The 15,288-nt window shown below is 43.8% G+C and overlaps 1 protein-coding gene across 10 annotated transcripts in view; it reads left to right on the top strand.

Annotated features, from left to right (window-relative positions):
* The window catches only part of PTPRT (protein tyrosine phosphatase receptor type T), a 769,637-nt gene that overhangs the window by 283,801 nt on the left and 470,548 nt on the right, over positions 1-15,288 (top strand). For all 10 annotated transcript variants that reach the window (XM_077335394.1, XM_077335396.1, XM_077335393.1 and 7 more), the window contains exon 3: positions 8,313-8,584. In XM_077335394.1, coding sequence (XP_077191509.1) covers positions 8,313-8,584 — 272 coding nt within the window. The remainder of the gene's footprint in view (positions 1-8,312; positions 8,585-15,288) is intronic.

Here is a 15,288-nt window from a genome sequence, read left to right as displayed (position 1 = left end):
TCCCTGCTCCTCCTCCACATACATCCAGTGGAGTAACCTTGGGCTAGTCAAAGCCCTGATAAAGCTGTTCTGACCGAGCTATAATATCAGGGCTCTCTCAGACTCACCTACCTCACAGGGTGTCTATTGTGGGGAGAGGAAAGGGAAGGCGAATGTAAGCCGCTTTGAGACTCCTTCGGGTAGAGAAAAGTGGCATATAAGAACCAATTCTTCTTCTTCTGCACTGGATTGTAGACAGTGAATCCCCTCCTATGACTTTGGAATTAGAACCAGACATCACTAGAGACTTCTTAGCACTGAATTACCTCTGCCTGCTTCAAGCCCCTTGTCATTTTTTCTGACTCCTTATCAACACATTATCGCTTAAGAAATGCACATATTGGGAAAGTAATGTTTAGCTTTTGAGGAAAGGGGAGCCACCAGCAACAGAAGTCTATCTTGATGACGCACACTATAGGGCCCCTTATGTGACCTGCTGAAAATAATCTCCCCTATTCTCCAGTACTTTTTCAAATTCTGTACCCACTATTTGGCAGTTCTGTTACAACCATTTTTGAATCAGCTTTCAATGCTGCCATCATTCCTAATTAACTGCACCTAAAATAACATTTATTAATCTTTACTAATGTAATTTATTCCTTTTTCCAGTTGAGCAAACCTTTCATTTCTCCTTTATGTCGCTAATAAAAAATGGAACGAGCAGGTCCTTTCTTCTTTGTATTATCCCACCCAAAAAAGTCAATTCAATGCAGGGTGATATCATTTGTGTAGCCCTTTATAGCTTTACAACTGGAAGGGAAGGTGCACTCGAGTGTACAAAAGTTTGAAATTCGGTCCTCAAGAAGGTTTTAACCCATTTGATCTTAATAAGGTGCTGGGAATCAAATTTGTGCCTGAATAATTCAGCATCAGTGCTCTTAAATGTGTATAACAGCCCCCACCCCTCCTGCTGCTGTCTGCAGTAAATTAGCGTATAAAGTAAATGTGCCAGCTGAAAGGTGAGGCTGAAAGTGGAGACTGAGGACTGTCTGAGATGGTCATGAGGGGTTCTTCTAGGTAGCTCATTTCTTCAGCTGTCATCTGCAGGAACATAGCCATGTAATCTTAATGAACAATGTGCAAAGCCATTAAAAACTCAATTATGGCTTTCTTTTTTACTGTAGACGTGAGAAAATGCAATCATAAAGTGCTGATGTGTAAACACAATGGGCACCATCTGCTACCGAGTAGCATTTCAGCTCTGAAAAGAGGATATATGTTGCAGATGCACCAATAATCAGAGGCTTATCAAGGCATCATTATGCACCAAGGAGAGGGGAAAAATGAATTTATGGGCATCTAGAGAGCACTTCATGGTTTAATCCCCCACTTTCAGTGGTGTGCTCAATAACTGTAGCTCTGCAAGTACCATTTTATATCTCCTGTCATTTCCGTAGATTTTTTAAAATATCTCTTTTCTTAATCTTGACTGATCTGTGCATATGACATTCATATTTTTATCATCAGGCAACTGATAGCAACAGCAAGTTATTAATTATGCTAACATGTTGACCAATGTGCATTAAATTAGGCTGGCCTGATGTTCAACCTGAATTGTGCTCTGTGTCTACTTTAATAAGCAAAGAAACCTCTGCTTTTCCTAGCACACCAATTTATCTTCTTTCTCAGTTTGGGATTATATTTTCTGTAGTTTCTAAATTTGCTGATGCGAATAGCAAATACTTTTGGAACGAGAGGCCCAGCATTTCTGGACATTGGGGCCTGCTATATTACGCTGTGTCAGCCTTTCTCACCTTTTTTACCATTAAGAAAACCCTGAAACATTCTTCAAGCCCTGGTTCCATCTCAAAGTTTGGGGGCGGAGGGGGGACTTCTATCTCGTGTCCTCTTATTCTGGAACAAGTGACATATGTCAATGGGAAACAAAAAAAAGCAAAAGAAAAAGTAAAATGGCAGCAGACACTAAATGACTGAATATTGGTAGTAAAGTTGGATAATGCTATTGGTTCCCTCTAGGGCAGGGTAGTCAACCTGTGGTCCTCTACATGTCCATGGACTACAATCCCATGCGTCCATGAACATCTGGAGGACCACAGGTCTAGTACCCCTGCTCTAGGGTGATTTCAGATTGGGATATGGTGCAAGGGACAATGCTGAAGCTCCTTCACTGCATGTGCCACAATCTGAATTGAGTACCACATGCATTTGGGAATTGAAGAAAATCTGCACCTAATCTCTGACTGTTATTCAGGACACAGAATGGGGGCCCAATCTGTGTACTCTGTGATATGTTAAGAGCCCTGTCTTGGATCAGAGTCAACTAAATTTTGGGGTCTAACCTTGGGAGATGAGTGACTGACATATTCTAGTCATTTTTCAGCTAACTGCATGGTAAATCCATAGCCTTAATCAGCTGGGTTATAATGGAAGGCACATCATTGAGTAACACAAAGCCTGCATTGTATGCCAAGTTTTATGGGAAAAAATAACATATGTATAGTCTATCCTCATTTGTGTATGAAATTCACATATACTTTATATTAAAATGTGAAACAATAGAGTCTTTTCATTCTAACAGTAAGAATGACAGACAACTGAAGCTGATGGTAAATATTTTTTAAAAAACCAGTGGGAGTTTAGATTTTTTTTTAAACGTTTCACTATTGTATTTCTCTACTAGCACATTTTCTGGGGTTTTGTTTGGCAAACCAATGTGTGAAAGATAAGGTATAGTCTGTGATTTGTAAGTGATCTCTTAGTTAAGGCAAATTATGTCTTTTTCCCAAAATGTTAACTGTGACGAGATTTCACAGTGTGCATATGGATTTAAATATAATAGCACACTTTATTTATTAGAATCACCAATTTTAATTTTTGTTGTTTATACATATCAGATTTTATGCCAATAAAGGTTTTCTGAATCTGAACTCTGTTAGAATCACCAACTATTTAATCTGTTGACTATCAATACACACACTAGGGGCCAGACTAGACAATATGACATGGCCAAGGATTCCCAGCCATTTTGAAACTGAGCGTTCACTCAGCTCTTTTTAACTGCACACTGGGGCCCAATTTTGGTTAGGAACATTGTAGTGTGGGGGGAAGGAGAGTGTCTGTCTTTCTCCAACACCATTTTCCTGAATTTAAATGGCATGCGGGGAAGGGAATTATTTCTTCATATACCCCCGGCATCAATTCACTTTGTATAATGGCATGGGGGGGGGGGGGAGTCAGGAGCCCCTCCCCCATGCTGTGGTAGTCCTGACCAGAATCAGACCCTACAGCAGGGGTAGTCAAACTGTGGCCCTCCAGATGTCCATAGACTACAATTCCTATTCGCTGGCAGGAGCTCATGGGAATTGTAGTCCATGAACATCTAGAGGGCCACAGTTTGACTACCCCTTCCCTGCAGTACAGTTAAAAGGAGTTTCCATGTAGGAACTCACTGGTTCAAAATGTCCCTGCGGATGCCCATCTCATCTAGTTTGACCCCTAAGTATACTCTGTGAAAGGTTTGCCAAGTTTATTTTTGTGATTTGGCAAGGAGGATCCATTGGGGGGTGGGGAACAATATTATCAGATACTATCAGAAATACATTCTACTCTTGCCATCTTTTCTTGGTCATACAATGAAGATAATATTGTATCACCAATATAATATTGTATCATTGTATCACCAAGAAAAGATTGCAAGAGTAGAATGTGCTTCCCATCTGAAACCAATAGAATAGACATATGTATTTTCCCATCTGAAACAACACAAATGTATAAGTGAAGCAAATATTTTTATAGTGTAGTCCCGTACTGAATTATTTCAATCTAACCCTGTTGCTTTCAGAAGGTTCGATTGAAGGTAATTATACATAGGATTACACTCCTAATAACTTATTTATTGAAATAAGTTTTTTTTTTAAATTAAGAAGGAAATAGGCCACAGTGAGGAGAAAAATTATGAAGTATATCGACAAAAGAGACAGAGAGAGACTATTTGCATGAATGATTAAGTATAATTGGCACTGTTCGTTTATTCAAAGCTATTAAATTGCTCAATGGCTTGACATCTGACACAGTCACAAAAAACAAGATTTAAAAAATGCAGTTTTTACTGAGGCAAATTGGATGCATATCCACATATGCAACTGATTTCTGGAGCTTTTAATGGAATGATAGGCCATCCAAGTATGCTCCGAATGTGCATTCCATTGAAAGCAATGATAGCATCTGTATTACTTCCTGCCTGCTGCTCTTTGCTGGCATAAGAGTAGTCCTTGTCTATAACCAGCCAGCTGTGGGGGTTTCAGGCAGAGGCCAGCAGTTTACTTAAGATGCCCTTTACGTTTCCTGCTTACCTTGGAAGGCTCTCAGGGCATGTAGAATTCCATTCATTTCTCATCCGTGATTTGTTCGCTTACCGAACATCTCTGCACATGCCACAGCTCATTTGTAAATAATGTGAAGGGGGGGGGGGGGCTCTGCACAAAAACATACACCCAGGGACCTTTCTGTGTTTTGTAACTGCGTGCTGGAAGAACATTTTATGTGGACAAAGGCTGATAGTTTCTGTCTCTCTCACCATACTGCATATTGCTGCTCACTGAGCAGAATTGATCAAAATGTTTATCTGGCTCGTCTGAGTGTCTGTCTCACTGCTGCAACATGACTTACAAAGGAAGAACAAACTTCAGTAGGATAGAAGTGAGACATGCCTTTCCAAAGTCAGTCTTCTGTGAACAACAAGAGCGAGCCGGCAGAGAAATACATTTGTAGCATAACTTGGCAGCAGTATCGGAACTGCGAATGTCAAAAGGGCTGTATTTGATTAAAAATTACTATGCCTGACTGCTGCAATGGATATTCTTCCTTGTAAACCCCACTTCTCACTTTCTCATAATACTCCATATTTTAAAAGATTATTTTATTTTTATTTTGTTATTACTTGAGATATTATTTCGTCATCTTGCTGCAACCAGAAGTGGACAACTAGATATGTTTTCCTCAAAGTTCACTGTTTTGGCTTCCTCCTCAATAGTTTGCGTTCTTCTTTTTTTTATGACTCATTGATGCATACCGTGACATGGATCACTTACTCATGATAAGATTTCCGACTGGAGTGTAAGGATTAAGGAGTCTGAATATGACTGGAGAGAGCCCTGTCTGAAAAATCTCTCAGCTGTGAAGCTTAGTAGGTGACCTTGTGACAATCATTCTCTCTCGCTCTCTGTAGGTCTGTCTCTCACACTGACACACACAACCTAACATCCTCCACAGAGTTGTGAGAATAAAATAAAAGGGGAGAACATAATATAATCCAGACATTAATCCTTGGCAGAAGAGTGGGATTCTTTTAAAAGATGCATGTGAATATTTCAAGCATGGGTAAAAGCAGTCTTTAACATGTTTCTAAGGACCTTAGAGTAGCGGTCCCCAAGCTTTCTCAGGTCAGGGACCGCCTCCGGAGTGAGGGAAGAGCTGATGGGTGCTGTGAAAACGCGCACGCACAGTCGCCGTGCATGCATGTTTTTGCCACCAGGGGCGCTAACGCACATGCGCGGCAACTGCGCGCATGCACGTTTGTGTCACCGCCATGCCCTTCCTTCTCGCTGCGGGCGGGGGGAGGCAGGCATGGCTGCCGGTGGCCCGGTACCGTGGCCTTTGCGGCCCGGCACCAGGCCGCAGACCGGGGGTTGATGACCCCTGCCTTAGAGCATCAAGTTATAAATTTATGGGTCCACCAGACCATCTTCTCTTCCTCATCATTTGAACATCTCACCAAACTCTATTTCTCCAGCAAAATTAAGGAGAAGAGCTGGTTTTTATCCTCCCCTCATTCACTACCTAAGGGAGTATCAAAGCAGCTTACAATTGTTTTCCCTTCCTTTCCCCACCACAGACACCCTGTGAGGAGGTGAGGCTGTGGGAGCCCTGATATTACTGCTCGGTCAGAACAGCTTTCTCAGTGCTGACAAGCCTAAGGTCTCCCAGCTGGCTGCATGTGGGGGAGCAGGGAATCAGACCCGGCTCACCAGAATAGAAGCCAGGATTGTGACCCGGGCTCTGACAGAACATTTTCTACATTTATCAAATATACAGATGTAACTCAGATCAGAGAAATTTTTACTTTGCAGAGCAGGTAACCATATTCATTTGGGATACCCCATGTTTTTCAAAGGCTTTGGATCCCATTTTTTAAAGTCTATTTTGATTAGAGGCCACTGATCTTAACAACTACACCAAGAGGGCTGTGTAAACTGGGATTACTGAACCCAGAATGCAACCCAGTTCACCACATGAATGCTGTAGTAGCTGTTGTCAAAAGGGAAGTTGGAGATGTTCTACAGCAGTGGTCCCCAATTTTTTCCAGGTTGAGGACCGCTTCCGGGGGTGGGGGAGAGCCGTCGGCCCGGGCGCTTCGCACACGTGGCATTGCTGCACAAACGCGCATGTGTGGAGCTGCTGTGCATCTATGTTTGCGCCCACTGGCTGGGCGCAAATGCACACACACAGCAGCACTGCACAAATGGGCATGCACAAAGCTACTGCGCATGTGCGTTTGCACTCCACCAACGCACATGTGGCAGCTCCACGCAAACACGCATGCGCAGAGCTAGGGTTGTGCAATTCGGCTGCTTTGGCAGCTGTTCCGTCTGGGCGCAGCCAATGCCGCGCCGCGGGTGGGAGGGCGGTGCCGGCAGCAGTGTGACAGCGGGCGCCACCACGCAGGCACAGAATTCTGCGCCTGCATGGTTGCACCCGCTCTCATGCCGCTTCCGGCACCACCCTTCCCCCCCACGGCGCGGCTCTGGCTGCGCCCGGAGGGAACAGCTGCCGAAGCGGCCGAATCGCACAACCCTATGCAGAGCTGCCACATGTGTGCATTTGCACCTGTGTCCGCTGGCATGTTGGTGGTTGTGCCTGCCTCTTCCCTCCCCCCCCTGCAGCGAGAAGCTAGCCGTGCCGTAAGCGAAGTGGCCGCTTTGGCAGCTTCTCGCTGCAGGGGGGGAAGAGGCAGGCGTGCCCGCCGCCGGCCCAGTACCAAGGCCTTCGTGGCCTGGCACCAGTCCACAGACCGGGGGTTGGGGACCACTGTTCTACAGTACAGATAACTCTTGCATGATATTCCAGCGTTACAAACTCCACATTTGTTTTACAATGAAAATATGTTTTCATTTGCCAGAGCCTCAGATATTGTAAAGTCAACTATTGCTCTGTATCATTGTCAAAAAACAACAGTTATATGGTATGCCACAGAGGTATGGTGTCAATGCTTGTGAAACTACATAGTATAGGTAATTTATGAAAAGTATACATGAATTCTGTCCTAATGGTAGAAAAATGCTCGTTCATGTGCATTAACCTTGATAGTTTACTAGTCTTAGATGGAACTTCTTGTATCTTCAAGGAATGTCCTTTGCAGAGAAGTCTGTCTGCTACCTAAGCTCCTTCTAGGGCATACACAAAAGATGTGCTGTCCCTGCAAGAGAGATCTGCTACAGTGATGGCTGTTGGTTCATAAGTTTACTAGATGGCCTCACTGTGATGTCATCATTGGATGGCCTTAGCTGTAGGCATAAGGAAGATGGTGATGGAACTGCCAATATCAGCAAGGGCTAGTAAGGAATCTGCAGCTGTACCCTTGCACGGCATCAGTGACAGTATCCTGTGCAAACTATTGCAGCTCCTAATACCTATACATAAGGCCTGACATTCTCTTCACATCTCCATTGTCTAGCAGTACTGGTGGTTTGGTTTTGCTGCCACGGCTGCAATCCACTGAAGGGAGTTCACTCCTGCATGGGCAAATGGGCTTGCTCTGTGCTAACTCAGCAGTGGAGTCCGTTGATCTGGAAACGCTAAAAGGATAGCCAGCTTCATGATTCATAAATATATATATGATGAGGCCCTGACCATTGGATGAGAGGTTAATACAGCAAACAAGAAAGATGTGTGTTTTTCATGCTTGGTGTGAATATTTTACTGTCAGTCTTTATGTGAAATCTAGGGAAGAAAATATTGAAAATAGTAATAAATAACTAGGGTGGAGGCAGTGGATGGAAATTTATTTGTAACACCTGTAATTTTGATGTCTTGTCTCATTCAAACAAGTGCCAGTAGGAAATAATAGGCTTGAGTTCTTTGTGATGAATGCCTTTTTATTTATTTATTTTTTTTTTTACTTATATGCAGGTTGTTGAGAATTATTGGTTTTTCATTATAGTCTGTTTTTTTGTGGGTGTTTTGGGTACAGAGGAATAACCACGGACTTCTTTTCTCTCTTGTCTTTTGCTCTTGTTTCCCCTCATTATCTTCAGGCTCCTTCATGATGGTGAACAGTTCCGGGAGGGCATCTGGGCAAAAGGCTCACTTGCTTTTACCAACCCTGAAGGAAAACGATACCCACTGCATAGACTTCCATTACTATCTCTCCAGCCGAGACCGCTCCAGCCCTGGATCGTTGAACGTTTATGTGAAGGTGAATGGTGGACCCCAGGGCAACCCTATCTGGAATGTCTCTGGGATTGTTACGGAAGGTTGGGTGAAAGCAGAACTGGCTATAAGCACATTCTGGCCACACTTTTATCAGGTGTGTTCACTTCTCTTACCTTAGCAGTTATATTGTTATGTTTTGGATTGAGAATGAGTTCTGAAATAATCACTTCTCTGTTTTTGCTTGATGTTACAGCAAATGGTCCATCAGGGCTGCTTTCATACATGTCATGCATATTCAATGCACTTTAGTAATTCTTTGCCACTGAATTTTCTTCTTGCATACAGGGAAACCCAGTCGCTAACAATTGCGCACTGAGTGCAATATTTGAAACTTAGTGAAAATAGCCTATTGCATCCAAGGATACTAAAAGAACTTGCAGATGTCATCTCTGAACCTCTCTCGATTATTTTTTACCCTTCTTAGAGAATAAGTGAGGTGCCAGATGTGGTCCCCATCTTCAGGAAAGGGAAAAAAAGAGGACCCAGACCTGTAAGCTTGACATTTGTAGTTGGCAAAATTTTGGAACAAATCATCACACAGTCGGTCCTTGAGCAAGAGTCAGCATGAGTTTCACAAGAACAAATCATGTCAGACTAACCTTATCTCTTTTTTCAAGAAAGTGACTACCTTGCTGGATCAGGGGAATGCTGTGGACATAGTTTGTCTGGATTTCAGTAAAGCTTTTGATAAGGTTCCACATGATATTCCTGTTGACAAGTTGGTAAAATATAGTATGGATCCTAATTCTGTCAGGTGGATCGATAACTGGTTGACATATCATACCCAAAGGGTGCTTGTTAATGATTCAGCATGTCTTGGAAAAGAGTGACAAGTGGAGTGCCCCAGGGATCTGTCCTAGGGCCTGTGTTGTTCAATATATATTTATAAATGTCAGCTGTCAGTCAGCCTTTAAAAGGCCGGGGAGGACTGGCAAAGTGTGGACATGTCCTGTTCCCCTCCCTGATCCCAACTTGCAGCTCCCTATATAGCCCTCAGAAGTGGCACGGAGAAGGTTCTCTGCAGCCTCAGAGGGCTACACAGGGGAGAAAGAGCCTGCCAAGCAGCTCACCAGTGGGATAACTGCGTGATAGACTCTTTAAACCTTCTCCTTTTGCAGGCTTATGAGGCTGCAAAAATATCTGAGGGAAGAGCCTGATGGAAGAGTTTCTTGGAGGCTCTTCTTCCCCCCACAGACCCTTCACAGGCAATGGAGATTAGCCTCTGCTGCCTATGAAGTGTCTGGATGGGGGAAAGAGGCATGTAAAGAGCCACCAAATAGTTGTCATCAGTATATGCTGCTACCAAATCAAATCAGGTGAATCAAGCAAGAATCAATTCAGGCTTCAATGATTTGGCTGATTTACACTGTTGTTATTTTTGATTCAGCTTGGATAAGTATACACACACACACATAAGGCATTTTTCAGCTGAACATGGCATCTCTTCCTGAGGACATATTTCTTTAACTTTAAACAATACTCACAAACACATTTAAACCTTTCCCTGTCACTATTTGTTTGTTTTTGTCCAGTGATCCAAGTTCCATGAAAGAGTCATATTTCTTGACTGGTGGGAAACAGAATCTAATAGAATCATTAGGCTTTTGAATTAACTTTGACTTAGAAGTGAAGGAAAACCAACGGGAGAGAGGCTGTCAAGAAATCCAATAATAGCAGCAGCAGTAGTAATAATAATAATAACAACCATTATTATTAATAATAATAATTAGCCAACACAAAAGGGAAGGCAGGAGAAGCAGCAGCAGCAGCAGATGCCCCAGTGAGTAGTTTAGACATGGAGGGAAGGAGAGGAGAAGCTGCAGTAGCATCAGCAGAGCCAGCCACAGTGAGTAGTAGAAGAAGAAGAGTTGGTTCTTATATGCCACTTTTATCTACCCAAAGGAGTCTTAAAGCGGCTTACATTCGCCTTCCCTTTCCTCTCCCCACAACAGACACCCTGTGGGGTGGGTGAGGCTGAGAGAGCCCTGATATTTCTGCTCGGTCAGAACAGTTTTATCAGTGCTGTGGGGAGCTGGTTGCATGTGGGGGAGCGGGGAATCAAACCCAGCTCACCAGATTAGAAGCCCACATTCCTAACCACTACACCAAGCTTTCTCTCTTGGTGAGCCTGGAAAGGTTTCCCCCATGGAGATGTCCTGGTGTAGAAGTGGGGTGGGGGGGAAGCCCCTCCCAAGCATCCCTGGAGGCTGGCATCCCTGGACCTCTGTGGGACACGTTGCAGTCCCCCCACCCCCAGATAGCCCTTTTCTACAGGGGAACTCATATCTGCAGTCTAATGCTGGCCTTCTGGGGGATCCCCAGGTCCCCCCTGGAGGTTGGCATCCCTGGAACTCTGTGTGGCACAAGGCTGCAATCCACCTCCCAAGCAGCCCTTTTTCCCAGAGGGACTGATCTCTGTGGTCTGGATATGAGCTGTTGTAGCAAAATCCCCCCTCCAAAACAGCCACTTTCCCCTGGGAAGTTGATCTCTATAATCTGCAGATGAACAATTCCAGGAGGTCTCCAAGCCTCAATTGGAAGTTGGTGACTCCTGGGTTAAGAGTCCGCGGGGTGGGTGGGAGAAGGAGTAAAGGCTGCCCACCAGCCCCATGAGATCATGTGTGGCCTTTGCTCTCCCTCCCTCCCTCACTCCCAGCTGTCTTCTCAAGAAGAACTGGAGCCTGGATATCAGTTGTTATTCTTGAAAATCTCCAGGCCCCCACCAAGAGGCTGGCAATCCAGCTGGCTGCACATGGAAGAGGAGTGGGGGATCAATCTGAGCTCTTGAGATTACAGTCTCCTATGGCGCAGAGTGGTAAGGCAGCCGTCTGACAGCTTTGCCCATAAGGCTGGGAGTTCAATCCCAGCAGCCGACTCAAGGTTGACTCAGCCTTCCATCCTTCCGAGGTCGGTAAAATGAGTACCCAGCTTGCTGGGGGGTAAACGGTAATGACTGGGGAAGGCACTGGCAAACCACCCCGTATTGAGTCTGCCAAGAAAACGCCAGAGGGCGTCACCCCAAGGGTCAGACATGACTCGGTGCTTGCACAGGGGATACCTTTACCTACCTTTGTTGTTTAATCACCTCCAACATGCTGGATCTCAAGATCCAGCAGGGAATGGGGCAGGGGGAGGATCAGCATGCAGAAAAGCCACAGGGCAGGCATGTGTGCTAGCACCGGTTGTATTTCTGGGTACAACAGGCTTTGCCCCTAGTAGGGGCATATGTTTCTTCACACTCTTTGCCTTCAGCAAAAGCAAAAGTGTCTGTCTCTAGCATAAATCCTTCTCCTTCATGTTTGGAGTTATGAACTGTCCTCAGGTACTTCCAGTATTCTCAGGAGAAGGTTGAAATGTTAATGGAAATAAAAGGACAGGTTACATTCCTAATAACTGACATGGCAAAATTAACTTTCCCTTGCCAATTATTTATGAAGTGCATTTTATTAACATTCCTTAATATCATGAGAGGTCCTGTTTAGCAGGCCAGAGTGAACTATTACAAATTAGGTATAGCAGATACTGGCATTGCCCGATGATTAATCTGTGCAACTTAATCATGTTGCAGAACTGACTGACAGTGCAAACCTAAACAAAGTTCGACCCTTCTAAACCCAATGATTTCAACAGACTTGAGTAGTTATAACTGTGGTTGGGATTGCACTGATAGCACATAGATTTCTGTCTCTTCTCTCTGTCTAAAAATAGTACAAATTATTTGGTCGGTGGCTAACACGACTATGTCCCTGTAAGCCCTGCTAGTAAAATGTACCAAGGAAATGCCATTAATCTTCCGGGATTCATAAACAGATTTCTTTAAAAAAAAATAGGTTCAGCTGTTTCTCTTTGATAAACAACAGGCTTCTTTAGTATGACCACCTCAAGTTTACCTTTATCATTCTTTCTGCAGTTGTTCTGTCATTTTCTGTCAGCTTTTTCATTGTGTCAGATTGGATGCTGGAGTCATGACTCAGCTATTCTGAGAGCTCTCAAAGGATAACTAATGCTGCAGATTATATGAATTGCTTGCAACAAGTCAATGGTAACTGCCATATATGTGAAAACTTGCCTAAATTGAAAGAAATATTATACATTAGATCAAACGATTTTTTTAATTAAGCATATGTGTGTAAGATGGAAATGAGAAATGCATTTATTTTATTTCTTGCTTATTAATCCTTTATACATAATTACATTTTAATAGTATGTTGTAAGGTTGCTTAAACAATTTTTTTTAAGGGACACATTTCTTTCTTTTTTTAAAATCCTGAATGGGCTTAATTTACCTTTTTTAAAGAATCCCAGCATTTATCAATATGAATATTTATAAATACATAAATTTTGCATTGCTACATAAAAACAACCCTTTTCACTAGATTAATTGGCAAATATGACTTATCTGGTATCACAAAAAGTAGAGGGGGGAAAACAACAGTGCAACAGTGTTGATCTTTGAGAATTGCTGTATCTATGTTTCAGCCCCAGCAAAATTGTTTTCTGTGATCCCTTATTGGATGATCTTTTCAGGAGAAAAGTAGATATTTCTCCATAATAGCAAACAAAAGGCTCAGTGGTAGAGTATCTGCTTTGCATACAAAAGACCCAAGGTTCAAATTCTGGCATCATCCGTTTAAAGAATCAAGGAGCAGATGTCAAGAAAGACCTCAGCTTGATATTCTTTTCTCAAATTATTTATCATTGAGAAGTCCCTGAAATATGTTTCAGGCTTTGAGAAACCCCAGTAGTGGGATCTCCAGGTTCCAGTGGGAGGCTAGCATCCCTGCCAATGTTAAGGGATGCCAGCCTCCAGGTGGGACCTGGAGAACCTCCTGAATGAAAGCTCCTTTCCAGACTGAAGAGATCAGTTCCCTTCTAGGAAAAAGCTGCTTGGGATGGGGATGAAATGTGTGTAGCATTCCCCTCTATACACACACAAACACAGACAGAGAGAACACAGAAGACAAAAGCATTCCTACCTTCTCAAATTGCAAACCTTATGAACCACACAATCATTTCTCCATGTAGGAAATATATGAGTATCTCCCTCCTTTGATTGCTTTGAAAAGCCATTGGCCAGAAGGTCCAAATTTAAAGGGAAATAATCCCATAACAGTCAATGAGCAAGTCAAAAAAGACTTGTACTATCCTGCTTCAGCAGCTGGTTCTGCCTCTGCTTTTGCTCCATCTCTTTAAGTTAATGACAATTTGTATAGCTTGGGATAGTGGTTAAGGGCAGCAGCTTCTAATGTGGCAAACTGGATTTGATTCTCTGCTCCTCCACATGCTGGGTGACCCTGGGTTTGGTATAGTCCTGTTAGAAACTGTTCTCACAGAGCAATTTCTCTCAGAACTCTCTCAGCCTCACCTACCTCATAAGATGTCTGTTGTTGGGAGAGGAAGGGAATGCTATTATAAGCCACTCTGAGATTCCTTTGGGAAGTTAAAAGCAGGGCATAAAATCCAACTCTTCTACTGGGAAAGTGTCTCCCCCCTCCACATGTCCCCATGGTGCTTCTGTGCCTCATTTACAGTTTTCATATCTCCTCAAATTTGCTTTGTTGGGATGGTCTTGGAAATATTGCAGTAATGCCAAGGTGGTCTCCATATGGAAAGGGAAGGTCTACATCTTCCCAGTCCCACCCACATCAGCATTATTTTCCGTGCTGCAATTGCCTGTAATGGTTTCCCCAAAGCATTCCTCCTTTTTCAGATTGAAATTGCAAACCTAGCAATACTGACTCATGAGTAAATATTTGCAGGGCAAAGGCTTTTCCTGACTTCCCAGGGTCCTAGAGGTCCATCAGGTGGCATTTACACAGCCTTCCCACCAGAAGGCATGCAGACGCTGTACCAGGAGGCAGCTCATTTACCACCACCCTGGAGGCTAGGACAACTTACTGGCATTCAGGCTTGCTCTAAGGCTGGCTTCTTTTCTACCCAGCAAACCTCTGAAACCAACAAGAAGCTTGAGGCTGAGAGCTGATAACTTATTAGCCTTTCCTGGCCAAAAACTCCCTCCTGATTGGAACTAAACTTCGGGCCATTCCTGGCTCAGATCTATCTCCTATTGGGGAAATATTGTGCATGGGCCGCCCTCCAGTCTGTTGGGGTGGCAGCAGAAGGGGTGGCAAGAGGCAGGATCCCCACTGTTGCTGCAGGTGGGTGGTGAGGGAGGAGGTGGTAGTGATATGGGCCCTGCTGCAGACTATGGAAATGGGGGCAGGTGTAGAGGAGGTGGAAATTATGATGCTGTTGGGAAGGAGAGGTGGAGGGGCCCCATCTTCTCTGCTTGCTCCTACATAGAATCATAGAATAATAGAATAATAGAGTTGGAAGCGACCTCATGGGTCATCTAGTCCAACCCCATGCACTATGCAGGACACTCACATCCCTATCTCTCATCCTCTGTAACCTGCCACCCCCTTAAGCCTTCACAGAATCAGCCTCTCCGTCAGATGGCTATCCAGCCTCTGTTTAAGCATTTCCAAAGATGGAGAACTCACATCCTCCTGAGGAAGGCTGTTCCACTGAGAAACTGCTCTAACTGTCAGGAACTTCTTCCTGATGTTTAGATGGAATTTCTTTTGAATTAATTTTATCCCATTGGTTCTGATCCATCCTTCCAGGGCAAGAGAGAACTACTCTGCTCCGTCCCCTATATGGTAGCCTTTTAAATATTTGAAGATGGTTATCAAATCTCCTCTCAGACGTCTCCTCTCCAAGCTAAACAGACCAAGCTCCCCCAACCTTTCTTCATATGTCTTGATCTCGAAACTCCTCACCATCTTTGTTGTCCTC

Source organism: Paroedura picta, chromosome 4, assembly GCF_049243985.1.
Source record: "Paroedura picta isolate Pp20150507F chromosome 4, Ppicta_v3.0, whole genome shotgun sequence".
Taxonomy (NCBI): Eukaryota; Metazoa; Chordata; class Lepidosauria; order Squamata; family Gekkonidae; genus Paroedura; species Paroedura picta.
The sequence above is the reverse complement of the archived record's forward strand: the minus strand, read 5'-3'. Positions and strand labels throughout refer to the sequence as shown.